At 44.0% G+C, this 27,006-nt stretch overlaps 1 protein-coding gene across 2 annotated transcripts in view; it reads right to left on the reverse strand.

Annotated features, from left to right (window-relative positions):
- The window catches only part of CKAP2 (cytoskeleton associated protein 2), a 147,193-nt gene that overhangs the window by 60,809 nt on the left and 59,378 nt on the right, over window positions 1–27,006 (reverse strand). For both annotated transcript variants that reach the window (XM_085621781.1, XM_085621782.1), the window contains one exon: window positions 18,409–19,553. In XM_085621781.1, coding sequence (XP_085477907.1) covers window positions 18,409–19,553 — 1,145 coding nt within the window. The remainder of the gene's footprint in view (window positions 1–18,408; window positions 19,554–27,006) is intronic.

The following is a 27,006-nucleotide window of genomic DNA, read 5'->3' on the forward strand; positions in this document are numbered from 1 at the left end:
AAAAAACAAACTTAATAAAAACTACAAATACTGTAACATTTTACAAATCCATACGTTTGGGAACAAATCTTTTGCGGGCACTACTCCTTATCGAGGAAGAAAATCCCTCGAGACCTTTCTTGAGATGAACCATTACAGGACAAACTTTTCCACTCAAACCAAACTTCCCATCCTCAGGGGAAGAATTCTTGAAAAGAGAAACAGTTATCCTTTAAACCCATTCGAAGTGCAACTTTATCAGGGATTCTATAAATCCTAGACACATTCCACCAATTCTTACCATGGACTCTCACAGCATGACACGAAACCAAATCTACACACACAGGTTGACTGAATTTAGAAAAACCCTTGGGTACATTATGCGGGATCTTTATCTTAACTCAATCCCCCCTCTTTGATATTGTGAGACCACTCATCTTTAAGAGACCTTTCTCCAGAAAGATAAGAAGTGTTTCCCTCAGCATAACTTTTATTGCATACCTGTGAAGGCACATTCCCCTCGCATCTCTCGAGAGAAGACAAGGCTGTACTTGACAATAGTCCCCACTGCCTCATCCAAGCTGGACACATGTTAAACGTAGAAACTCTCCCTCTCAGTAATTCAAAAGGACTTTTCCCAAACTCAATACCCGGTGTAGTCCGATGCGCCCACAACATACTCTGAACAGCTCCCCCAATATCCATATTTCCAGAAACAGCCCATTGCACAAAATCAACCAAAATACGATTCATGCGCTCAATAAAACCATTTCCCTGTGGGTGATAGAGAGCCACACGCTTATGAAGAATACCAGATTGATTTAAAAAAACAAGACATTCCCTTGGAGACAAATTGCACTCCATTGTCTGACACTAATTCCTTAGGAAAACCTTCCCTTGCAAATAGGCTTTCCAAGAAATTGATAACTTTTGTTGCATTAGGCTCAGTCATAAAACACACTTCCCACCACTTGCTGTAATAATCCGCGACTACCAAAGCAAATTTATACTTGTTAGATAAGACATTGAACGGACCAATGAAATCCAAAGCCAGTTTCATCCAAGGCCCTGATGGTAAATCAACTTTTACTTTGGGAGGAGTGACAGTCTTGATCGCTTTGTCACTGGAACAACATGTATACCAATTCTCAACCATACTCTCTATATGCCGATCCATTGAAGGCCACCAATAAATGGAACGAACTCCGCGCTTGGTACATGTCTGCCCCAAATGACCTTCGTGCCCTGCCATAATTATGCGATCTCTCAAACTCACTGGAGGTACAAATTTGTCGCCACGTAAAATCATCTCACCTTCTTCTAAAGAGAGTTCATCAGCCACTTTAGCGAAAGGTTGTAATTCAGAGTCTAAATGTTTTTCCTTTGGCCAACCCTGAATGATACACCTTTTAACGTCCTTAAGAACAGAATCTGATTGTAACGCATCAAACCATTCATCCTCCTTGAAACACCCCTCTTTACAAACATCAATACTTGCAATTAAGCATTCCTCATCCTCTTCAGCAACACATTCCTCTTGCACGACCGGCAACGGCAATCTGGAAAGAAAATCTGGTCTAATGTTTTTTCCCCCCAGGAATATGTTCAACATTAAAATTGTATTGAAGAAGCTTAGAGCTCAATCTCGCAATCCTGGGCGTGTGATCTTTCACAAGAGCACCATTAAGAATGGGAATAAGAGGTTTGTGATCAGTCAGCAGCTTGAAAGATCTACCCCAAAGAAAACCTTTAGACCTTTCAACGGCCCAACAACAAGCAAGAAGTTCCCTTTCGATCACGGAATAGTTTCTCTCACTGGGACGCAATGATCTAGAGATAAATCCAACCGTGTGTTCCAACCCACCTTTCATTTGAGTCAACATGCCACCCAGACCATCCAAACTAGCATCTACTGACACAATGGATTCTAGAGCAGGGTCATATGGAGTTAAAATGTTACAATGGTTCAGTTCATTCTTAATTTTGTCAAAATCAGTTTGACATTCGTGATCCCAAAGAAAAACAGTTCCTCTCTTCATAAGCTCACGTAGATGAGCGGTCTTAGCTGAAAAATTAGAAATGAATTTAGCATAAAATTCACACATACCAAGAAAAGATGAAACCTGTTCCTTGGATCTGGGGGACAGAACTTTAACAATTGCTTCAATCAAACCAACTCTTGGAAGAATGCCTTCGCCTGAAATACAATGCCCTAGATACTCAATGGACTGCACTCCAAAAACACATTTGCTCAAATTCCCTACAATACCCTTTTCTTGTAATCTGTTTAACACCTCAGTTAAACTCTCATCATGTGAAGACCTGCAAACACCAGCTACTCGAATGTCATCCTGAAAAACAACTGTATTCTGCACACCCATCAGAACTTTTTCCATAACACGCTGGAATACAGAAGCTGCGGAAGCTAATCCAAAATGCATCCATTTAAATTGGAAAGTTCCAGATGGAGAAACAAAAGCAGTCAAGTGTTTAGATGACACATCCAACTCCACTTGATGGTATGCTGAAGACAAATCTATCTTTGAAAACCATTTGAAGCCTTGAAACTTTGACACTATGTCGTCAATGCGGGGTAGTGGGTGTGAATCCACCCAGATATTCTTATTGAGACTGCGCAAGTCAAGGCAGACTCCGAGATTCCCATGTTTTTTTCGTGCGACGACCAAGGGACTTAACCAAAGAGATGATTCAACCGGCTCAATCACCCCTGTCTCACACATCCTTTCCAACTCTTTCGTTAAATCATCTCGAACACTCAAGGGTACATTGCGCAGTTTGTGTTTGCAAGGAATGGCTCCATCTTTTACCTTGATGAGATGTTTAAAACCCTTAATTAACCCTAGTGATTCAGAAAAAACTTTTGGGAATCTGCTTCCCCAGCTGGAATATTCATCACAACCTATTGACTCATTAACAATGGATACAGGTTCCTTAGTGCCTGGCCTAAGAGTCATTCCAAATAACGCTTGGTGGTACCACCCCAAGATATTTAATCCTTGGATAGCCACATACATTTTTCCTGTGATAGTTTTTTCTTTGAACATTAAAGTGCTTTCAAAGAAACCTTTTAGTTGAATCTTCCTTCCTTCATAGGACACGGGACTTCTAGCTGGAGGTTCCAGATGCCTGTCACCCCATACAGATTCAAACAACTCTTCCGTGATCATCGTCATGCGTGCTCCTGAATCAGCGAACAATTTTAGAATCTTACCGTCCACTAATATGTCAACTATCGGGTCTGCACACTCCTCACAATTATCCTTTACTACTAACATTAAGTCTCTCATGGAGCTCACAACTTCTGTGTTGCTCCCTAATTTGTCGCTCTCTTCCCACACAACATTGATGTTCCTTCTGGAATTACACACTTTTGCAAAATGACCTTGTTTGCCACAGTTTATACACAAAGCATTACGAGCAGGACAAACTCGTGAATTAGGAAAATGTGCAGAATAGCCACACTTTGAACACATATTCTTCTTTTGTAAATAGAATTGTTTCTTATCTTGTCTTACAACCTGCAATTTCCCCTTAACCTCATTGCTATACTATTCTTATCTGCACCATGTTTTCCTTCATTTACAACACCAACAGTGGCTTTATCTGATCTGAGCTCATTGGAAGACAATTGCGATAACTCAATGCTTTTAACAATGGAAATAGTTTCTTCAAGTGATGGGTTTTTCAAAGTTAATAACTTTTGTTGGACTTTGTCTCTACACCGTACTACAACTTGATCTCTTATGAGTTGAGACGTAAAAGTCTCAAACTCACAATCAGACGCCAATATACGTAGAGAAGCAACATATGACACAATACTCACCGAGGTTTGTTGTTCCCTCGTGAAAAACTTATGCCTGGCTACTACCAAACTCTTTTCCACATCGAATTGTTTTTCCAACATTTGAATTGCTTGATCAATCATTAAGCGGTTCGACACCCTCTGCTTGCTCTGGCAATGGTAAATGTTCAAGTACAGCTTGACCCTCAAAACCCAAATTATGTTCAAGAATAAATCTTTAACGTTCAGCACTGAATCTGAGACCCCCCCCAATGGCTCCTAAGTACTTCGTGAATGCCCTGTACCATACCTTCCACTTTACTGGTGGGTCCCCTGGAAGCTGTAGAAAAGGAGAAGGTGCTTGTACATTCTGCATGATAAAATGGCTGAAAACAACAAGCTAAACAATAACCTAGAAATGCCACAAAATTCTCACTAGCACTGTAAGTTTTCCCCTTTTTCCCAGACCATAAAATGACACTAATGCTGTAGTATAATATTCTCCGTTACCTTAACCCCTTCCCTGCTCATGACGGAACCACTCAGTCATGAGCCACGGGCGCCGTGTGCTCATGACGGAGTGGTTCCGTCATGCTGCGGCCGTTGGCGGCCGCTCCGCCCACGCGGCACTGATTCCCCGCCTGTGCGGGCGAACAATGCAAGTGGGCGGAGTCGTGAAGGAACCACTCCGTCATGAGCACAGCTCGCCCGTGACTCATGACGGAGTGGTTCCGTCATGAGCATGGCGGCGCCGCGCTGACCCCAAACCCCCTCAGCGCCGCGGCGGAATTCGTGCCGCGGCGAAGGGGTTAAACCTTATGTATTTACGGATTTTCCGTTTACAAAAATAGTGTGTGAGTTTGCACTTTGTAATTGACCATATTTGCTATTTTCAAATTTATGCTGCAGCATAGAATGAAGCGAAATCCTCTGCTTAAACAAACATCCACAAGATGGCGCTAAAGTACAGGTGGAATAAAATCAAATAAAACAATAACCGATCCGATGGTTGTGCTTAAAAAAACTATACAGCATGAAACAGTACCTTGAGCACAACTAACTGATTATTCATATACCGATGTCTTGTCCACTGTTCACGTCAAAGGACTGACCATATTCCCGACGTGCTTGATAATAACACGATGGTGTGGAGAAAACGGGCGCTGTAATCTTTTGATGATTGATGACCAAGAGGATTAGAGCCTGTCTTGAGATGACGTCAATGCGCACAGAGAACGCATGCCGTGTGGCTCAGGGTGCGCTCCTGCTGCTGAGCGTGAAGAAGCAGCCACAAAGAACGAGAAGTCCATGGAAGCCTGGCAATAGACTCCGCGCGACTAAATAAAGACGGTGAGTACGCGAGCTAATTTCAAATGGAAATTAATCGTAACTGTCAAGGCAAATATGCAGCCAACACCCCCGACTCGAAATTTAGGACTGCAAGTCGACTATCGGACTCCTTCAGTGTTGCTTGATAGAAAAAACAATCACTGTTCGTGCATTTCGTCCGTGCACACACCTCCCGATGACACTCCCAGGAGACACCGGTGCAGCAGAGCACACCCAAAAGGTTGAATCCAAATTCAGGGATACATACCCATGCACCCGTTCAGGACACAGTCAGCAGGCCAACACCTCTCTTTTTGCCCACACGTTACTGGCAATAGCAACGTTCCGTGGACAAACAACTGGTGAAATTGACATCAGATATAGCCGTAACAGAGACCGAATGTCCCATCGGCAATACGAACAAACATGGCAATTAAAACAAGTCCTTGATCCAAAGCTGGTAACTATTTTTCCTCCAATAAAAAATACACAGGCAAAAAAAAAAAAAGTATATAAAAAAATAGCTAAAACAACTCCACACACGTGGACCAAGGATGAGCAGTAGATCCCAAAACGCGTCGCCAATTGAAGTGACCACGATCACAACCGATTAGTAGAAGAAGACTTATTTAATACTGCTCATCACAACAACAGCTTCCAGGGAATGAGTCTATGCTTCAAGCACAAACATTCCATCACCCAGGAGCTAATAGAACATTCAAGGTGCCATGACATCACCACTGTAGATATTACAGGAAGCAATCGGATTGCTTTACTGTCATAGGAAGATGGAATCTGGTAGCCACTGTCTCAATTAAGTAGTGAATTTCTCTGAAGGAGTCTACAGAGTGATATGGAGGAGCGGACTGTGCAGGAATTAAATGTATCCACTGGTGGCGGAGGATGATGAAGAATTTTGCCCTCTTCAGTGTTATCATCCGAAGAGGATGGGTCAGCCCTAAGAGGTTCTGCCATCAAGGGCAGAGGTGTCCTTCTAGAAATAGGAGGAGGAGGAGGTCCTGCTGGAGTAAGAGGAGCGACAAGCTGTGGTGGTGATGGCAGTTCAGTAAACTCTTCTCGTGGTTGGAGGAACCGCTTCCTTTAATCTGATAACATAGCCTGCAAGTCCTGCATCAGGGAGGTGTGGAGTATACCGTTTATGAGGGATCGAGTAATACCTATAAGGCTCAAACTACCTTGAAGGAGCGGGATAATAATGTTGGTATTATTGTTCCTATTCATCATAGTCCTCATAGTCCACTGGACATCTAGATCTGTAGGGCTATGAAGTGTCCTAAACGGACCGTCATTGTCAGATTCTTCAGTGTCTAAGAGAAAAGGAAGGTGGTATGATATATAGGGAAAATCACGCTCTACAGGGTGACTACACCTAATATCTTGAGATGGTCCTATCTGCACCGGTGCTGATCGGTGGAGAGAACCACCTGCCTCCCCAAATCTTTTGGCCTAGGCTACAAACAAACATTTTAGCAATCCCCAGCACACATTTTCAAATTCAAACATACAATGTCAGCAGTGACACATGTAAATCAACTTCACAATATGCAGCAAAAATCACAATGGGTTCTTATTTTTTCTCCTTTGTTTATTTTCTTTCTTCAGGTCCCTTTATACTTCGACAAGTCTTAGCCGACACGTATTTCGTCGCCACAGAGGGAAATATCCTGTGACTTTTTCAAGGCTCTAACGTCTTCTGTTCTCAACCATTTCCTTTGTGGTGATAATTCCAACCCACACGATCCTACGGCGTGGGCAAACGTATTTAGTCAAATTTCCACAATGTCCATTATACGACCACAGATTTATTTATGGTGTGTCTTCGTCTACTGTTGATGTGCACAAAGTAATTACTGGCTGCTTCTGCATGCTGACCCTTCAGCACCTCCAGAGCTCTACCCGAGGTAAATGTGGTGTATGCATCACAGTAACGCCGTAGTGCGCGATGTAAAATAATCAAGTTCTCTTTTGATTTGACTAAGGAGTGCGAATCACCGTAAACTAAAATGCAGGACGCGTGTCATGTAGAATGCAGAAATGTCGAGCACATTGGAGGGCCAGTGAGGTGTGCACGTCACTTCCGTGTCTAGTAAGTGGCCTGATGGCAAAGGTGAGACCTTGCATGGGGAAGTGACTTCCGGGCGGGAAAATGTCTTAATCGCTTTGGTAATACGTCCCGTTGTTGACGATACAGTCATCAGCAGGATGGAGCTATCTTACTTAGAAGTAGGCGACAGGACCACCATCTATGGATCGGATGTCGACGGGACCGCCTTCAACGGATCAGACATCCCTAGGACAGTCAGACAGGATCATCGTTGGTGGAGTTAGTGGCTACGTGGTCAATGGTATTTTAACCAATGGTCTTGACGTCAACGATGGTTGAATTCTTGTCGACAAGAAGGAAGCGCCAATGGCTACTGTGGACTTCTGGACGACGAGAGTGTGGTAGTTGTTGTCGACGACCGCTGCATCACCTGTAATGGCGCTGTAGAAAGGGACTTCTGAGTGGATTTATGCCTCACTGGATCGGATGACAGGGCAGAAGAAGGTGGTTTCTCCTTAGCAGAAGAAGCAGATTGTGAAGAGTAGAATTTTCAGTTTCGCTTGTTTAAGGAGTCTTTAGCCTGGTGGGAAGTCTTCAATTTCTTGGTCTCCTCAGACATACCCTCCTGGGATCTGGCTCTTTTGCAAGCCATGCAAGTGGTGTCACTGTCTTCATCTGAAGAGGTTTTCTGTGACTTACATTTTTGAAGCCACAAGAGCAGTCTACCCTCTCTATCCCTCAATGTTTTAGATGAAAAAGTACAACAGATTTTGCACTGTTTTACCTCAGGTTAAGGATGGAGGCAGTAGATGCAGTCAATGTGGGTCATCCACATTAACCCTTTTCCTCCTAAAGGGCTTGCAGGGACAGAAAAGGCCTTTGTCAGACATAATAAATTTAAGGTTGAAAAAAGCGGTTTGAGAAGAAAACTAAGAGAGCTCTGGGAGTCTCCCTTCACACATGACGTGTGGTGAAAGCCTGAAGGACTCAGCCTCTCTTGGGAGTGTTCTAAAGGGTGCTAGAAGCCGATTGGTTATAGTTTAAACTTTAGTCCTTTTACATAGATAGGCTATGAATGAATGAATGATATGAATGAATGACTATTCGATAAAAAAAATATCATAAAAGTATGCACATAGATAGGTTATAATGGCCCTAGGCCACTTGATTAATAGCCTATCATACTTTTATTAAACTGCTTCATTATGGTATTGTGGGACTCCCACTTCGGCGACGGGGAAGGCTTTAAGAATGTGAATCGATGAAAGATTACCCAATACTGGATAACCTCATACAGCAAGTTAATTTCCTTCTTGATGACATGGGTCACCATCTCTTCTTTCACAGTAACCTTGGCTGTCCTAGTTATGGCCATCTTGCAAAACAGAATAATGCAAAGGTTCATATCCCTTGTAGCTTTCCATGGTATTAAGAATCATGAATAACCACTCGCTGTGGCACAGGTTGACAGATGCAGTGTTGACAAGGTAACCACCCGAGCTACGATCAGGCCCAGGAACACATTAAAATTGGAATGGATGACTTCTGTGATGAGAAGTCAATTGGTACTAATTTCATAGATGGGTTGGAAAAATGCAGGTAACTAGGTTCATGCCAACCATGCTGGAAATAAACATCATCTCAATGTACAACCTTCTGATACTCCTACCCTCTATCATTGGGTAAGATGCTAATTTTCAGACCATTAGGTCTAGAAGGTTTTGATGCTAGTCTACCTCCATTTTGCTCCTCCAAGATTTGTACAGGAAACATGCCCAGCCCGTTAATAGGAGAGATTTACCTCACTGGTATGAAGACCTTGCAGACCATAAGGCAGAGGTGGACTGTAAGGTGATCAACGAGGAGTCAGTTGTCCAAACAGTCATTAAAAACACTAGTTGGTCAGATCACCAGGTGCAGTTTAGTGAGTTTATGCAAGAATGTAAACCAGGATTTAACCGCTAACAAGCAGATGTAATTGACAGGATGCTCCTGATGAAGGAGCCAATTTTGACTCAAAGGCCCACAAGGAGGTGGTCGTCAATGGGGTCTTCATGAATAGGGCAGGTAAGTGAAGTTTATACATTAGCCCTTCCTTGTCAATGGCAAGCCAAATCACTGACCAAGATTGTGACAGCAAAGGTGTTTTTACACTTTTTGAATATTGAGCACCTATTTTTTTTTTTAGATTAATGACTGCAAACCGATATCAGTCGGCATGTCAAGAAGAACTGCTTACCACTTACAGCTGTGCAGCAGCAGGGGACGAGAAGCTAAAACCCACTTGTGCAGACTCCATCTCAGATAATGAAAGGCAGGTCATCCTCACTCAGTTGCCACTGTCTGGTGCGAGTGTGTATGGAGAACACACTACTCAGAGGTTAAGACAAGGATTAGGAGATCAGATTGGTGATATGGACATACGTATTTTGAGGAATTGGGTTGCTGGTTGAATAGATGTGACCCCTGGTCAAGCAACAAACAATCTCAGTCAGGAACAACCACAAACACCACTAAATTAAACTGTGCTTAACTCTGGGTAGCTTGGCACAGGAAGAAGTCAGGCTTGAAAGCAATATGTAAAGTATTTATACAACACACAAACCGTAATAAGGTAAAAACACAGGAAAATCCCATAACAATATAGAAAAAGTATATTTTGTTAAATGATGACACCAAAAACAAAAACGTAATCAGTAGTAAAGGCGTTATGAACTTTAAAGTTTTTAGTTAAAACCAGCACCTAAAAAAGCAAAGCGTCAACAGCGGACATCTAGTTGAGTGAGACTGGGTCAAAGTTGAAAAATATGGCTGACCGCAATGGAGCACGGCTCGGGTACAGAAAGTTGATTGGGCCCGGTTGGCACTTACCTTAGGACTTACTACATTTTTCTTAATTTCTTCTGAGAAGGTAAAATTCAACAGGGCAAGGCTGCAAAAGGTGTCTGAGGAGGGAGCGTCATTGTTGGAGAGATGCAAGATGAAGCCACGGGGAAGATTTGTATGTTCAGAATTATTTACTTTTTTGGATTTCGCAAAATCGCCAGCGAGACAAGGCAGGAGGATGTAGCCAACGAGAGCTCCAGGAGGCCGGAAACCCCTTGGGGAAAGGGGTTTTGAACAGGATTTGCTGCAGCAGAGAACATAGAGGGAGATGCCACGAAGTCAAGCTGATGGGAGTTGCGCCTTTGGTGAATAGATGAGCACGTTGGTCCTGGTCCATCTGTTCTCAGAGCAGTGTTTAGACCAAACTTTTCCAAGTACCAAGTTTTGTTTTTTGGTTATGTGGGCAACTTTACCACTACCACCAAGAGTCTAGGACTAGAGGGGCTCCACTATGGGGATGGGGTAGGGGGTTAGGACCAACTTAGGCAGGGTCCAGGTGCAAGTTGAAGGTGGTGGGGGCTCGGTATGTCCCTGTGAATCTGAACAGGAGACTAGCAAGCTAGCCCTTTGAGTCACTGTAGTAGTCCTGGGTTCAGGTGAATAAGCAATGCTCAAGCAGCAGGGGAGGCCTCTGAGGGTTCAAGGCATGCTCCAGTCAGCAAAGCAGTCTTGTAGAGTACATAGCAGCAGGCAGTCCTCCAAGTGTCCTTTCTCAGGTCCAGAAAGTGAACTATTCCTGGAGCCTTTTTAGAAGACCTTTCTAGGTTTCTCTTTGAAGAGCTTGGAATTTCCTGACGCCCTGCCCTGGCTCCAGGCTAGCTGCAGGAAAAACACAGTGCTGACAAGCCTATTGTGTGAAGGCAGAGAACAGACTATACAGTTGCAAGTGGGACTGTGCCAAGCTCCATTCCCCCCCCCCCCCCCCTCACCCCCAATCCTGCCAGCAGACAGCCTATTCAAGCACAACCAATCCCTTGTGCGACTTTCTAGAAGGAATTCATATAGTCCCAATTGCCAACTAAACCCAGTCATGCGACCCAGGGCAGGCTGAAGGCACCATATGGCAGGAAGCTTTCTAAAAGTGACATTTTGAAAAATCTGACTTTACTATTAAAAATAATTTTTTTATTACAATTTCATAGATACCAAAAATTAAATGCTCAACTGTCCCCAATCAAACATTACCACTTATTAAATGTAATAAGGCAACCAACTGTTATCCTCTGGGACAGGTAGGCCTCACAGTATTGAAAAAAAACAAATTTAGGGGTTTTACCACTACCAGGACATGTAAAACTTTCAAAAACTAGTTTCAGCAAAAACTGAGGTAAACTGGCAAAAAGTTTATGGGAATACCATCCTATGGCTGACAAGTCTGACAAGTATTTTTGATTAACACAACAGTTGTTTGTGGTTACTAAGAGGAAATCGGACCTTAACTAGGTTCACGATTTACTTTCACATCTGAATTAACCTTGGTGACTGTACATATATATATTTGACCCATCAGAACGCCTGCTCAATATTTTAAATGAATTGTTTTGCTTTGTGTGTACATTCTCTTGTCTTCTGGTTCTATTGTTAGCATTGATGAAGATTGCGTTTTGTTCAAGTTTTATTTTTTGTATTAAAATGCTTTTTAATGTTAGTTCCCTTTCTTCTTTGTCACCCCCCCCCCCCCACCCCCGCCCCCCTCTGTTCAGCATGGATTGGTACACTACTTTTCGTACCCAGTGGCACTTAGTGTATATGAATGTTCCAAAACTTCACAAAAAGATTTACTATTCAGGCTTTGCAGAAGTAAGGCTATTGTTAAAGGTCATGAAACACGTGTTGACCAATGTTCGATGCCAATGTCCAACAGGAAAACTACAATTAAATTGTCTTTATAAGCCAATAGTTACTGCAACTTAAATTTTAATTTAGAAATACTTATGACCATACCAGACATAGGACCTCAAAATACTCATCTTATCTAACTGACTCACATAATGTTACGGGGAGCAACACTGTTAGTTTGAGGTCTAATTTAGCCTAATAGGGTCCCTTTTCCTACTAGCCCTTTTTTGTTGGTATTACCAGATTAGGAATCCCAACCCCCAAAAAAAGAGGACACCAGAATAATTTCCAGCAAAAGGACGGAGATGATTCTAACACTATCGCCACTGCAATTCTCCCACCATATAATCAATGAGGAAGGACCGGTATTTCAAGGCACTGGAGAACTGACTCCATTAGAATGCATATCGCACTGTAGGGCTCTCATTCTCTAACAAAGCTGCAGCAATGGGAATAAGCAATACCTCAACCACAGAAGACACAGAACAGACCTGGTTGTTTCAGCTCCGCAGACTGAACAGAATCATCTTTAATAGACCAAAGCATCCCTGGAGGTGAGAAAATCTGCATAAGGGACATCAACTAATCAGGATTCTGAAAAAACCAAAGCAAGATGTACCAGACAGTCAAAAACTTGAATTTCTCCTTAGTTTCGGAACCTTTTCAGAAATTGCTAGGCCTGGATTAGGTGCAAACCCTCTAATTAAGAACTAAATGGGAATAAAGACTTTTATTTGAAAAAACAACCATATCTATCGCCGCCCTTATCTAACACCATCAATACTTTCATCCTATGGGTGTGGAGGAGGTTAGGGGGGCAGAAGCAGAGTAAGGGTGGCGGAAGAGGCAAAATGGGAACAATTAAGAGGGTTAGTCCAAAAAAAATGGCAGTGTTGCCATGTTCTACTACTGTAACACCCACTGGTCTGAAGTAATCTGCTGCTATTGCTGGTTGAACACCGCCAACTGTTAAGAGGTGGCTGACGTACATCTAGGATCAATCAAGCAAAACAATTTAATAGCAATTGGAAGAGGGTGGGCGGGGAGAGAGCTGAAGACCATACCCGTCTCTGCCATTCCCATGACCTTTGTGTGGTCACAAATGTATCACAGAGGCTGATGCTGCCTGCCAAACTGTTGGCCTAAACTTTGTACCTGTCTAACGTCTTAGCAGCAACGGCAGGATCCAACATACTAGGAGTGGCACGATTTAGTTTAAACTTTTGGCAGGAGGAATCAGTTTTCTCCCTTGGGAGTGGTTACCCATCAAAACATGTGTAGACAGAGCCTGGACATGCTGGATACCTTTCCACATCTGAGGGACCCATGAGCTGCGCGAACACATCCAGTGCAGAGGCCTCCCTAGAAGCACCCATAAGGTCTTGAAGTTTCCTAATTTTACAAAAACCCTTTAAATGATCAGGAAGCACATGATCAGTCAAAGCTGCCAACTTCCACAGTGTTTTATCTATGGATAATGGGCCAGTCAACTTGTTGCATTACAGGACACTAAGCTTAACCGCCAGAAACAAACATCTAGTCTATATGAATTGGATTCATAGGTACAGTCCTTTCGCACATTCACGCCAAAGCTTTCACTAAACTTTCAGGTGTCTCATGTACAGAGATTTGGTGGATATGGAGGAGCTGGATTTTCCTTCTTAGAGTAGCCTCCAGTCACCAGCAGAATTGAACGAAGCTAGGCCAGAGTTTGTGCACCTAGTCCATTTGAGCCTCATTAAAAAGAAAGTGTCTTCAGAAGACTACTTCCCTTTCAGAATCTCATTCAACAAGACTACTTCCCTTTCAGAATCTCATTCAGAGTGGCTCTCTGTTTTCATTTGTACAGCTGAATGGCCAATGTCTCAGTTGCCTTCTTAACAGCAGCTTCAAATTTAGACTGCTCAACAGAGGCTAGCCCCTCAGGCTCAAACATTTACATTCCAGTGTAGTCTCCAATTCTCTTTCAATGTGGAGATCTGCTAACAAGGCAGAATTTGATGCCAATAGTTGCAAAAGAACAGATTCAGGCTAGTTAGCAAACTAATATATTTATACACATATGAATCAGAAACTAAGGATTACTACATCTACAAAAATGACTCCCAAGTGAGCTCTCCTGTAGAAAGTAGAAAGTTTCTTAGAAGAAAAAAAATGCAAAATCTGCTACACTAATGGAGGAACAGCATTGGCCAGTGCCGTGACCATCATCAGAGAAGTTGACAAAGCCAAAGTTGCCAATATCAAAGGAATATTCCAGTAAAAAAATAATGGGATTTGCTACTAAAGATTGGCAATGGTGCTGAGAATGTAATGGTCAGTGTCCGAGTCACCTAGTGTGCTGAAACACAGCCAGACCCCAACCCCGACCCCAAAATCTGGACCAATATCTCAGTAAAGGTTTAAATGAAACCCCATCTTTAGCAAAGGTCACCTGAGTAACTGGTTGCAAGACAGGGACTGGCTCCTATTAGTAGGATTCTTCCATTCCTTTTGCGTTCACAAATCTTCTCAGCAGACCTCAATCTATGAGATTTTGAAGAGCTTTCTCCTTCAAGGAAAAACAACTCAAAGCTAACATCTGCTTGGACTATTTTCCCACAAGTGCTTTAGGGTGCATTGTAGATCACAAAATCACACGAGGAAAGAAAATAATCTTGACCAAAGACATGACAGGCAAAGCTCAGCCCATGTTTTGACAAAGCACATAAAAAAAAACATCTAAGCAAGAGTTACTGTAGGTCGCTAGATCTTTGGGATATATCAAATATCTGATATACTGTATAGAGAGTCCAGGGTTTCCCTCATGAGTGAACAGGGACTTGCTCTGTTAGGGGGTCATCTGGTCGAGCAGCCTTAGGCTTAGCACAGAGGAGTGCCGGACATCTGCAAAATAAATACACAGATCAATAAATGACACAGAAGACTCAAGGGGATCCCCACCAATAAGCAAGTATCTTTATATATGCTTAGGCATCAGAGAAAAATCATTCAGACAAGTAGGTTTTTAAATATACATTTTCAGTTTAAAAAGGGCCATGCAATTTTTGAGTTCTGAAAGGTTATATGGAAGGAAGAAAAAGCTCTGCACACTGGTACAGTATAGTGATTTAAGGGACCAACCTTCAGGAGTTCATGTGAGTGGTGGGCAAGATTCAAGGCAGCACCAGCAGTACACCACAAGCAGCAGCACGGGCGGCTGGGTACAAAACAGTGTCATGAGTCCAACAGGTTTCTATGGAGATTGGTCACTGCAAAAAGAGGGTGCAAGCTCTGGCTGGGAGGCCAGCTATGCTAAACCAACAGGGACGTTCAAGTCTTGCAATGATCGGGGACATAGGGACACATGGGATACTCTTCTCCATGGCTGGGGACAATGGATGCAGAGGTGACTTTAGGCGTTGGAATTTCTTACCAGGAGCAGCTGCTGTTGAGGGGGCCTGAGTGCCAAGGCTGCAGGCGGTGTCGGGGAGTCCACGGGGGTGAAACCACGATGGACTTGAACTCTGGAGTGTTGCCACAGTTGGCCCACTTAAACTTGGGCCGGGGGCAACAGGTGCAGTGGTTGCTTCAGGTGTCAGGTTTATGGTGGCTCCGGGGGCTTCAGTCTTGGCTTCGGAATTCCTGCAAGTTGCAGGAGAATAGATCCGCTGTTCACTGGAGGTCTTGGGTCTTTACTGAAAGCAGGCAGTCCTCCCAGGTTTCTGGAGTCAACAGCTGCAGGACAAGTCTAATTTGGCATAGTTTTTGATAAGGAGTGCAGACAGGCTGACAGGGTTGGTACCAGGTAAGCTGCAGTTTCTCACCTCTGCTTTTGCATCTTGTCCTTGCTCTTCTTAGGTCGTCAGGATCTGCTTCTCTGGTGTCAGGGACTTACCTAAATAATTAATTTAGAGGAGTGTCGAGTAGTAGCCAATGAGCTGACCCATGCGATCACTACGCCCTGATATGACCACTTCCAGTGGGAAGTGGGCATAACTCTGTCCCAGAATTCCTAAGTATGCCATCACAAAAATGGCTACTTCTGAAAAACAGTGTCCACCTCACATTAGCTCACCTTAGGGGTGGTACTAACCTGGGGGTGGGCACAGCTACCCGACTAGCTAATTTTCTCACCTGTCCAAGTACCATGGGGGTCCTGGACAAAGGGTTAGGCTTTCTCCCCTGTGAGGGGGAGCCAGAGTCACATTTTAGAGGTGGCAGCCCTCTGAAGCTTGCCGCCCAACGAAGGCTAATCAGCAGGTCATCCTTTGGGAGGAGGTGTTACACCCTCTTTCCGGACAGTCTTTTGTTCAGGGTCCCCTGAGAGAAGCGGCACTCACCCTAGGTAGTCAGAACAGTGTCTTGGGTGGCAAGCAGGCAGAAGCCAGTCAGCAGCACACCAAAGGCTGGTAGGTTTTCAGGGGGCACCTCCAGGGTCTTCTGGGTGCATGTATTGGTAAATCAATCACTGGAATCAATGTCTGTGTACCAATATGAGAGGTTGGATACTAAACATCCCTATTTTCAGTGAAACCATCATGTAGCTGGGGAACTCGTTTTCACCAGTGTCCATCACATGTTTTAAAATGGCTTCCATGTCCACTTGCACTGACAGTAATGGAACTGACCAGCACAGGGGCATATCCGCTCACGAAGGTATGCCCTCACATGTAATATTCAGCACTCTGCCATAAGGCTGTAAGGCCTGCTGTAGGATTAAGTTACAAATATTACATGTAGTGTTAGGGCATATGACAGGGATGTGGGACGTACTGTTTTTCACTTTTGTCTGCACCAAGACAAGCAGCCTGCAATGGCAGTTTTGCATGTGCTTGGTGAGGAGTTCCTTAGGGTGGCAAACTTTGTGCTGCAGCCCTTAGGAACCCTCTTTAGTACCGCAGACCCTAGGTACCATTTACTAGAGACTTATAGAGGGTACTAAAGACTTTGCCAATTGGGGAAGGGGGGACAATTGTACAGTTTTGGGAAAGAGCTCTGGCACTGGGGACATTGTTAGCAGGGACGTCAGCTTGTCACTTTCAGTGGAGCCACGGGGTAGGTGGGGAGGAGGGTGGGGACACAGCCCTTTCACAAACACTTCTAACTACCACCCAGGAGCAGCTGCCTGAATGGACTGATAAGGTGTAAGTTTTGTAAGCACAGGTGCTATTTTTCACCTATTTCAATATGTGTGCTTGTGACAACATTCATGCTGGTGTTTGCAGGAGTGGTGTGTATGTGAAAGCTCCATCTCTGATTGATGACACCAATGGTTTCCTTCCTAGCATAATGGTCATCATGGAATTATGGACGTATGCTTGGAGGCCATTGCTGCTATGTAATAGGCCCTATGCTCACCACTGGTGTAATGGAGACTATTCAACTTGTAGGGGAAGAAAAAAACCCTAAAAACTGCCAAAAAAAAAAAAAAAAAAAAAAACAATTTGGCTCATTTATTTCAAAATAAGCTCAGAGGATGAGCTTGGAATAGGTGGTTAAGAGAACGAAGAAGGGATGTCTAGCTTGTTCAATTCAATTTGGGGCAACTGTTGAACCCTAGTCGTTTTCAAAGCTCACTAGACCGTCACTGGTGATATATGTACTCTGGCCTCCATACTGAATTTTCTCATTATTGAATCCAACTGGTTACAAAATACTGCAGTTTCAAGTAGCAGTGTTTATGTAATACCATGCAATGCATATTGGTGCTTGGCAACGAACAATTGAATAGCCAGTTAGTATTTTGCTTTCACTCTGTTCAGCCAAGGAAGCTATTCACCAATAATTACATTTGTAACCTGTAACAGCACGGACAAAGATATATGCTAACTGTCTAAACCAAGTATTGAAATACAAATTTTACTTGGTTTAAAATCACTGAGCAGATATCTATTCTCAACATAAAGAAATATTGGTGGGTAGCAATCAATAACAGTTCCCCCACTGAGGGTTTGCGACTGATATCAGATGAACAGCGAAGCTAGAGTTACCTAGGATGTCACCACTTGGCCAACAGGAAGTTTTCCACCTCTGGTTCAGATAACCATAATAAAATGTTAGGATGTGTATGCCCAACCTAAATTATCTTTCCCTTCTCAGCCAACTACCTGGAGTGCAGGGGTAGAGAACCTATGAGGGAGTTATGCACAGGGACTCTACTATACTGCATCTGTCAAGCTGGGCCTGAAATACCCCCCTCGACCTCCCGTCAGCAGAGGTTTTGTATGGACTAGCAGCTGACAGGATAGAGACGGCAACAGTCAGCTACCATTCCATTGCCACCTACAGTCTCTTTGCCTGATGATGAAGTGGATCAGCATCCAATAGAGGACAGGCTTCGGACCCGAATGCTCACCAATTCGATGTCAAAGCAGTGATAACTGAATTTCAAAAACAGTATTTATTATAATGGAATGCTAAGGAAGCCACATAAAAATAGTCTAAAACATACAATTCGTATGGAATCAACATCACAAGCAATGAATCTTTCTATTAAAAATAAAAAATAAAAATACATGAGAATTACCTCCGCTCTTCTGCAGACTCCTTTGGATGTACAAATCTAGTAGAAGCAGCAGTAAGGATTTCAGATACTGCTTTGGGACGGAAAGGTGCAGAAATGGTGGTTGAGGAAGCCAAAGTTGTTGTTTTTGAGACCCGCGACTGCCTAGCTCCAGGTGCATCTCCTTGGCCAGTAGGAAGACACTGTTTTACTGGATGCCGGCAAGAGTTTTTCCCCACAGTAACAGCAGTAGATAATGGCTTCTCTTTGCTCTGGACATCTTTACATACGTTGAACGATTTAGAAGGCTGCATTTTACCAATGGGCAGTTCTGCACTAGCAGTAGATAATTGCTTCTTTGTGCTTTCTTTACATACTTTGATCGATCTAGAAGGATGCATTTTACCACTGGGCAGTTCTGCACCGGTTGTAGGCTTCATTTTGTGATCAAAGTCTGAGCAACTGTTAAGCCGGGGTGCAGTTCCCTGTGCAGAAAAAGCAGTGCTACTCACTTTAACATAGTGTGCTACTCTGGTCATCCTGGCAGGAACAGAGGACTGTTTTTTTCCAGCGGGTTTAACAGTGGAAGCAGAATGTTTTGCAGGGAGTTTTGAAACACCTACAGAATGTGCCTTGTTCAAAGGGCAATTCGACTCTTTATGTGAAGATTTAATCGTGAAATGTGCATTATTTCCTAGACCAGCAGTTGAATTGTTTGAAGGCTGGGATTTCGCCAAGTTGTTAGAAAGAACTGAAGCCTTTGCCTGGCTTTCATCATCCGACACTTTCCAGAGTGAGCTTATCTTGGATTGTACTACTCTCCCACGAAAAACTCCACGGATAGGTTTTTTGGTCAGTTTGGCATCAGAATTAAGTTTCTCCAAACCGTGCAGTGCCTTTTTGGTGATTTGGGCGCCAGCATTGCCTGTGTCCGCCACTGAATGTTTATCTGCAACACTTTTCACCAATGATTGACTACGTGAAATAGCTGCAGTATTTTGTTCCAAAGATAGAGATTTTTCTTCCTCTAATCGAAGATTTTCAAAATCTTTGCTAATCACAGAGACTGCACACAAGTTGGGAGACTGAATTGTGTGAAGTACAGTAATCCCAGTCCTTTCCACTGGATTCACTTGAACAGGTTGCTTCCCTGCATTTTCTTTATCTTCCTACAGTGAAAAGGGAGATAAAATACAATAAATGTATAAAACTAAGAAATAAAGGTTATAACAGAGTGGATACCAGCATGAAACACATTAATCCCAGATAGCCTTCCTGGGCATATTGATCACATTCCTAAATCTTTCTAACATATGTCAAAACAAAAACTCCCTTTAAAATTAAAAATAGGGTACTGATGTAAGGACAGTTATTAAAATAATAAAAACGCCAGAACGGTTACAAAATAACGTTAGCATCTAATTTAAAATCGACAAATTTAGAAAAAGAGTCCGATGAGAAAAATATCTTGGGCATCATTTTAATTTCGATTTTCATGAGCTTCCAGAGAAGAGTAGGGCGATTAATGAAGTTTCCTTCTCGGGTACAAAATCTTCATTACTATTCATGAACACTGAATAAAACTACACACTCATCTCAACAGTAGATAGACAAAGCAAGGATAACAGAACTATTTCATATGAAATATTGGTTAAATCAAATCAGTTCACAGATTACTGAACTAGGGTCTTTAGTGCAGATAATGGTCTATAGTTCAATATTAAGAAAATAATCACATTCTATAAAGAGCACTTTAAAACTGCTGTACTAGAGGGAAACTTAACAGCTCAGAAACCACCACTATAAACCAATCAGGATAAGTGATCATACCAACCAGCATGACCCAAATATCACAAATAAAGACAATTGTGACCCTAGTTGCGATTACGATCACAAAATGACAGAAAAGCTACTTTAATGATGGCAACCCCAGCCTACTTTGAGGGCAGACCAGCTCCATTGAAATGATTAGGCAAGATGGTCAATAAAAAAAGGTAGACTAGCTTCTATAAAACTCCTGAACTGCACCATCCTGTGTGATACATGAGCAAGTCAGTGCCAAAGTTTGGCTGCCACCTCAGAGAAGGCCCTACCTCTAGAACAATCCCTCCTAAAACTTGTTAATGTTAACAGGAACGTCTCCTTGGATTGGAGAGAGCGACTAGGAACGTATGTATATACTCACACATTTTCCCTCCAGTAGGAAGGGCCGGTGTCATACAGAGCTCTAAAGACTTGACCGGTATTTAAAAAAGATTCCCTTTTCCACCGGAATCCAGTGCAGATTGTTCAGTACATTAGAGGCAAAAGAGAGAAGCAGGAATGAGAGAACACATTTATCAGTGGCATTTTGGATCCTTTGTAGTTCATTAACGAGTACAGCTGTTTAGCCAACAAAAGAGTTTCAAGAGTTGTGTTGGTCACCAGCCAGCAGGCCACTTTAAGAAGAAGTGGTGAAATCTTCATCATTACCCTAAACAAGGGGAAGCAGGTGGCAGAGAAATGATTAACTTGCTTTTCCAGCGATCACAAAGGATCGAAATAAAAACCTATGTTTTTCACCATCTTCGTTGGACATGGGGGAATTGCACCAGGATGGAGCCAGAATTTAGATGGTAAAGTTCCAATTGATTAAAAATGGTTTATCCACAGCACATTGGTTTTGTCACAATGGAACTTAAAGCGATTAAGTTCTGGCCAAGACAAGATTGCAGTTATGTATTGATTGAATAACTTGAAAGGGCCTGCACCAGATTTGTCTAAGACAATTAATTGGGTATCATCTGCATAGTTCATGCAGTTAAGACCAAAACGATCTAACTTTAACATCTGTATTTGTCAGTTGGTTCAAACAGCCGAGTTTAAAGCAGACCCTAGCGGCATGCTTTGAGGTATACTGACATAAGAGGCAGATATAATGCTTTGGACCTCTCCTTTTCGATTGGAATCAGCAGCGCAGTGGTGCAAATCCTATCAGGAACAGGAGATAACAGGATGGAATGCAATTTCAAATGCTGCAGACAAGACCAACACAGAAATGCAGAAGATTCTGCCATATTTGTCGACATTTGCAATTTGTCCAACAGCAAAGCAGTTTCCATGATGTGCAAGGAAAGGAATCCAGACTGAACAGGATTCAAGATGCGATTTGGTTCCATAAATCCAGAGAACATTTCTTTCAAGCATTATAACAGCAACAGGTAGTAAAGATATTGGCCTAAAGTTGGATGGGATAGGTGGATCTGTGATAGGGCGCTATCAGAGCCTTTTTCCACTCCAGTGGGACACATGCTTGAGCTAGAGTTATTGCACGCCTACCAGAGATGCAGCAAGATCTGCAATGGCAGCTTTCGAAACATTAGGTGAAACGGTGTCCAAAAGGTAAACATGACAAATGCTTTAGCAATATAAATGAACTGAACATGACTCCAGATGTTCTAAGTGGAGGCGGGGAGTTGTTTGTTTGCCCTAGATGACAAAACAGGACAGGAGAACCCTGTGAGTGTTACCTCACACAGCTGGGCAAGATCTATTCATGTTTGGCATTAGAAGACTATCTTTACACCTTGCCATCAATGGACAGATGGTAGTAATTTTTCCTCAAAGTAGTTAGTAAGTTTGTCTGCCATATCCTGAGAATTCTCCACCACAGCAAATGCACACGAGAGAGGTTAGAAAGTAGATTACCTGAAAGATTTCCCTTCAGGAGTTTTCGGCTGCTAGGATTTTGATAGCATAAAATGCAGTTTTAGCAAAGATTATATATTATTTTCTTTAACACCAATCCAGCAGAGGCAGAATAATCAAAATGCCATAACCTTCAACTACTTGAAACCTGCTTTGACTTCTTTAAGTAGGGGAATGTTACAGATGGTCGAAGGTCTGCCCTGCTTAGGACTGAACTTCTTTAGTGGCAGTGGATGGAGTATCCAACACGATCTCCACCCACTGAATATACATCTTAGATCTTTTGATTGTCGTGACCTGATTATGGGCGATAGGATTCCAACTAAATTTGTTGACAAAGGCAGGTGTTGATAATTTGGCCCATGAGTTTATATCCCCAGCGGTATTCTGCTTTTATTAAAAAAAAAAAAAAAAAAAAAAAAAAACTTCAGATGTTTGCTTACAGGAGAAAAATCAACCAAGTAATGGTTACTTCATACCCAGGATACAATTTAATCACAGTGCATTGTATCTATGGACCCAAAAATGTGGTTCAGCGCATGACCTTTTTGATGGATTGGTTTCTGAACTCTGAGGGAGATCCAGGACCACCATACTACTCACAAATCTGACTGTCAACGGATACAAAAGGGAGTTTTGCCCAGAAGTTAAAATCTCCTACTACTATAAAATTAGCATAAACTAAAGACAAAAGTAGTAGATAAAAAAAATTTAAATGAAGGATTTGGCATGGTTAGATGTGCAATGGAATAGCCGGCTCCCCTGACACACACATGGCATCTACTCATAGATTGCCTGGAGGATCCCTCACTTCGTGCACAAGTGTCCCATATTCGCCAGTACTTCAAAGAACCACAACTCAGCATCCACTACAACAATAGAATGGGACACTCAAGTTGGTCGCGGAGGTGCGTAGAACCTTAGACACAGAGGTAGACTGTTAAATGGCTTCTGCCAGCACTGAAGAGGGAGACTGATATCAATGCATCTAGGAGACCCGCCGCACTAGCTGAGGACAAGAAGCAACACATCACTCTTTTAGAGCGACTGCAGTGTTTTAACTTCAACGTCTACGCAACCAGCACACATCACGAGGGAGACGAGTCCAGCCAACTACTTGCCTGGGCACTTTGCCAAGACACCTGCTGGAGCCCTATACTAAAAAGCTCTTCAGCTACTGGAGGCACCCTCTAAACGCAAACCGGCATGTTGAGCTCGTACTTCTAATACTACTCTGCTATATACAAAGTACCTGCCCCTCCCTGCTGAAGATGCTGTAGATGCCTTTCTGTCTTGGCTTTCCATCCCTCACATCTTAGCTTAGATGTGCCAATCTTGACCGGTGATGTGAAGCAAGCCATCCGTGACTTGGCTAGAAACCAAACCCGGGCCTCGACGGCCTGCCCATTGGGTATTACACCACTTTGCCCATGGACCTCACGCCCTGCTTGTTGGAGATGTACAATGAAGCCCTAAATACCGGGGAACTGTCTAAATCACTCAGTGAGTCTCCCATGGTTGCGCTCCCAAAACTAGACAGTGATCCAACCAAGTTGGTGCCTAGCAAGGCGATTGGCCAATAAGAATACAAACTACAAGACAGATACGCATGGATTCTCCCGGAGATCATCCACCCTGACAAAAACTGCTCCGTCCCTGGCTGGAGCACATCCCAAAATATTACACTGCTCTTATACAGGATCAATCTCCAAAACAATTCCACCACTCAGCCGGACAGTTTTTGGACTTTTAAAAAGGCATTCGACATGCTCATGTGGGACTACCACCTTCGTGTACTGGCCCGCATTGGAGTGGGCAACCACCTCCTAAAATAAACTACTTTATATAAATCCACGCTGTGGGTGCCAATGGGGCAGCCCATCTTATGGTCCTTCTAGGTAGGACGAGGGGGTTAGACCGCAATGTCTTCCTCCCCCCGCCCCTCTTTTTGCGATGGCAATGGAGCCCCTCTGTATCAGTCTTCACAGGGAGGAGTACGATTGGGGAATCCCTCAAGACAATGGCATACATGCAGCATCCCAATACAAAGACTATCTGCTGCTCCACCTCTGCGACATATGCACCAATCTTATGACCATTAAGGCAACATTGGAAGCATTTGCCCGCACTGCAGGCCTCAACGTAAACTGGGCCAAATAAAGTCTTTATCCGCTGTGCTCCAAAACCCGCCCACAGGAGGTGCTGCTTGGGGGCTCCACCCTCAGCTGGCAAGGTACCACTGTCCGATATCTCGGGGTGGAACTTTATAACTCTTCAGCTGCTATATTAGATGGTAACCTGAGAAAAGCCCCGACCTTACTGAAACAGAGCTCTGTTCTGGAAACAGCTTCTCGTAGCGGTTACTGTGAGAATGGCCCTGTCAAAAACAGTAGTTCACCCCCAGCAAACTCCTGTTAATTTACACATCTTCCCTTTGTTCCTCCCCAACCCTTTTTTCGGAAGCTAAGCACCCTTCTGAGAGTACCCATGGGAAACTCCACCGCATACCATTGGCAAAGCTGCAGTTGCCAGTCGGCATGGACGCCCCCTCTTTTGAGGCCTACCACACTGTCCTGTTGGCTGGCGCAGAAGGCGGGACCTAAGCGAGACAGGTCAGGGGCATGACCCCTTAAACTGGCCACATTTAAAGGTTATCTACTCCCTGGAAAGATGCCGCTCTTCCAGTGGTCTTTACAGAAGAGGGTAGCCTGGAAATGCATATCTAGCGTTTATTTTTTACACGCCACATTTCACCATGGACCCCAGCACTCCCGCCGCAGGGTATGCAACGCCCTCCCACAGCCGACCTGAGGCTTTGGCATGAACTCCCTTTAGCCACAGTAGGTGATGTCTTCGCTGATGGATACTCACCCTCGACCAGCTTGTCACGGATCACGACATGCCACCAGGCCAATTCCCAACATACAGATAACTCCACAATACACTCTGGGCTCTCTGGCCCACATTAGATGAGCAAACCCATACACCCCCACTCCACACCGCTCTGCAAGCGCTATTCCAAAAGGAAGGGGGAGGACACCGAATCACTTGGATCTATAACGTGATCGGAGAACACACTAGGTTCCAACTGATAGAGCTATGTAGCAGGAAGGAGGATATCAGGAGGGTGTGACAGGACAACCAATTAGAGAACGCCCAGGAGTTCCAAGTTGGTCTCTTGGAATGTTTAAAAAGTCAGTTTTCCATCCTACACCAGGCCTAGCTCACCCATGATAATTAACTATCTGACCTCAAAAAAGCCTTGCATCAAAGTGAACACAAAGCATTTACTGTATATGGCTCGACGCCTAGGGATCTTGATCTTTACCAAATGTTTCATAATTATATCAGAACAAATGGTTTGGGTTACCTGGATGATGTATAGTGGAGGAGGGGGGGGGGGGAGTGGGGGGCGCGAAGGGAGGGAAGGAGCTGGGCAGTTCTACATTTTGGCAATAACCCGTTTTTGGCAAAGGCAAGCCAGCCTATGCCTGTATTGTGCCCAGCGCCAGGAACCCTGCTCCCCCGCACACCCACAAATACTCAACTGCTGCTGCCTCGCCCTGCTCTACAGCAGGACTTTTCACCTGCATCTGATGCAGATTCCCCTCCACCCCAGCACCAACCCTCACCACAGCAACCAGTGCCATCCCCAGATGCCGACCCCCCCCCCCCTTCCAAACAACTCAGCTGCCTCCTGATCAACGCCACCGAAGTCTGGGACAACATCTTCACCCTGACATTACCTTTATTACGGAGACCTGGCTCACCCCGCACATCAGCCCACGACATCGCCACAGCAACACCCAGCGGCTATACGATGAAACACCGCAAAAAACACCAACAGACACAGAGGTGGCATTGCCATCGTACACAAGGAATCAATCACCTGCACCACCACCGATGACAAAACCATGTCGATGTGGGAACACATGACCTCTCCGCACAGACAAGATCACCATCAAAGCCACCCTAGCATACAGATCGCCAGTACCATGAACCGGCCTCCTGAAAAGCTTGGACAATATCTGCTTCAAGCAGCTGGTCACCAACCACACACCCAAAGCAGGACACAAGCTGGACCCCATTTTCCTGTACAGCAACATAACCAGACACAGCAATCCCTCCATAACCACAGCCACCTTTCCAGACACCTGGAAACAAGTCACCTTCGCCGGACCTCCCTGCACCACCCCAGCACCCCCTACCACAACCGGACCAAGTTCACCCAGCAACAATGGATCGATGCCCTCAGCAGCACACAGTTTAACGTCACAACCTACTTGGACCAGGCAGTAGGCAACTTCAACACCTGGATCACCAGCACAGCCAACTGAGTCAGTCCCTCCAAACCAGATAAAATGCACAGACCTACCAAACAAGCAAGCTGGTACACTCCGGAACTTAAGGCGTTGAAGCACAGGTGCAAACAACTGGAAAGATGGTGCACCAGCAGGAACCACACCGACCGAACCACCTTCAAATCAGCCCTCAATGACTACCACCGCTAGCTCAAAGTTGCATAAAAAGGAGGCCCTGACCCACTGGATCAAGACCAGCACCAACCAAACCAAGGAACTTTTCACCATAGTCTGAGTTCACCTGCCCATCAGCTACCGAAAACTCGATACCCTCTTCCCAGGAACTTTTCAACACCCTAGCTGACCACTTCCACATGATAGCAATCATCATTAGAAACGTCGATCCCCATCCCTCTGACTTCCTCCGAAACCCATCGACTACCACTGGCGACCACCTTCGTACCACATGGGAACAGCTCCGCACACCAAACACTAACTTATGAACGCCATCCACTCTGGAACACCAACCATGCCAACCCCACCGACTTTTAGACATTCGAAGAGAAGAGATCAGCCACCAGCTCACAACCACCCTCAACGCCTCCATAACCACAGTAACCTTTCCAGACACCTT

This window comes from Triturus cristatus, chromosome 8 (genome assembly GCF_964204655.1).
Source record: "Triturus cristatus chromosome 8, aTriCri1.1, whole genome shotgun sequence".
In the NCBI taxonomy this organism is placed as follows: Eukaryota; Metazoa; Chordata; class Amphibia; order Caudata; family Salamandridae; genus Triturus; species Triturus cristatus.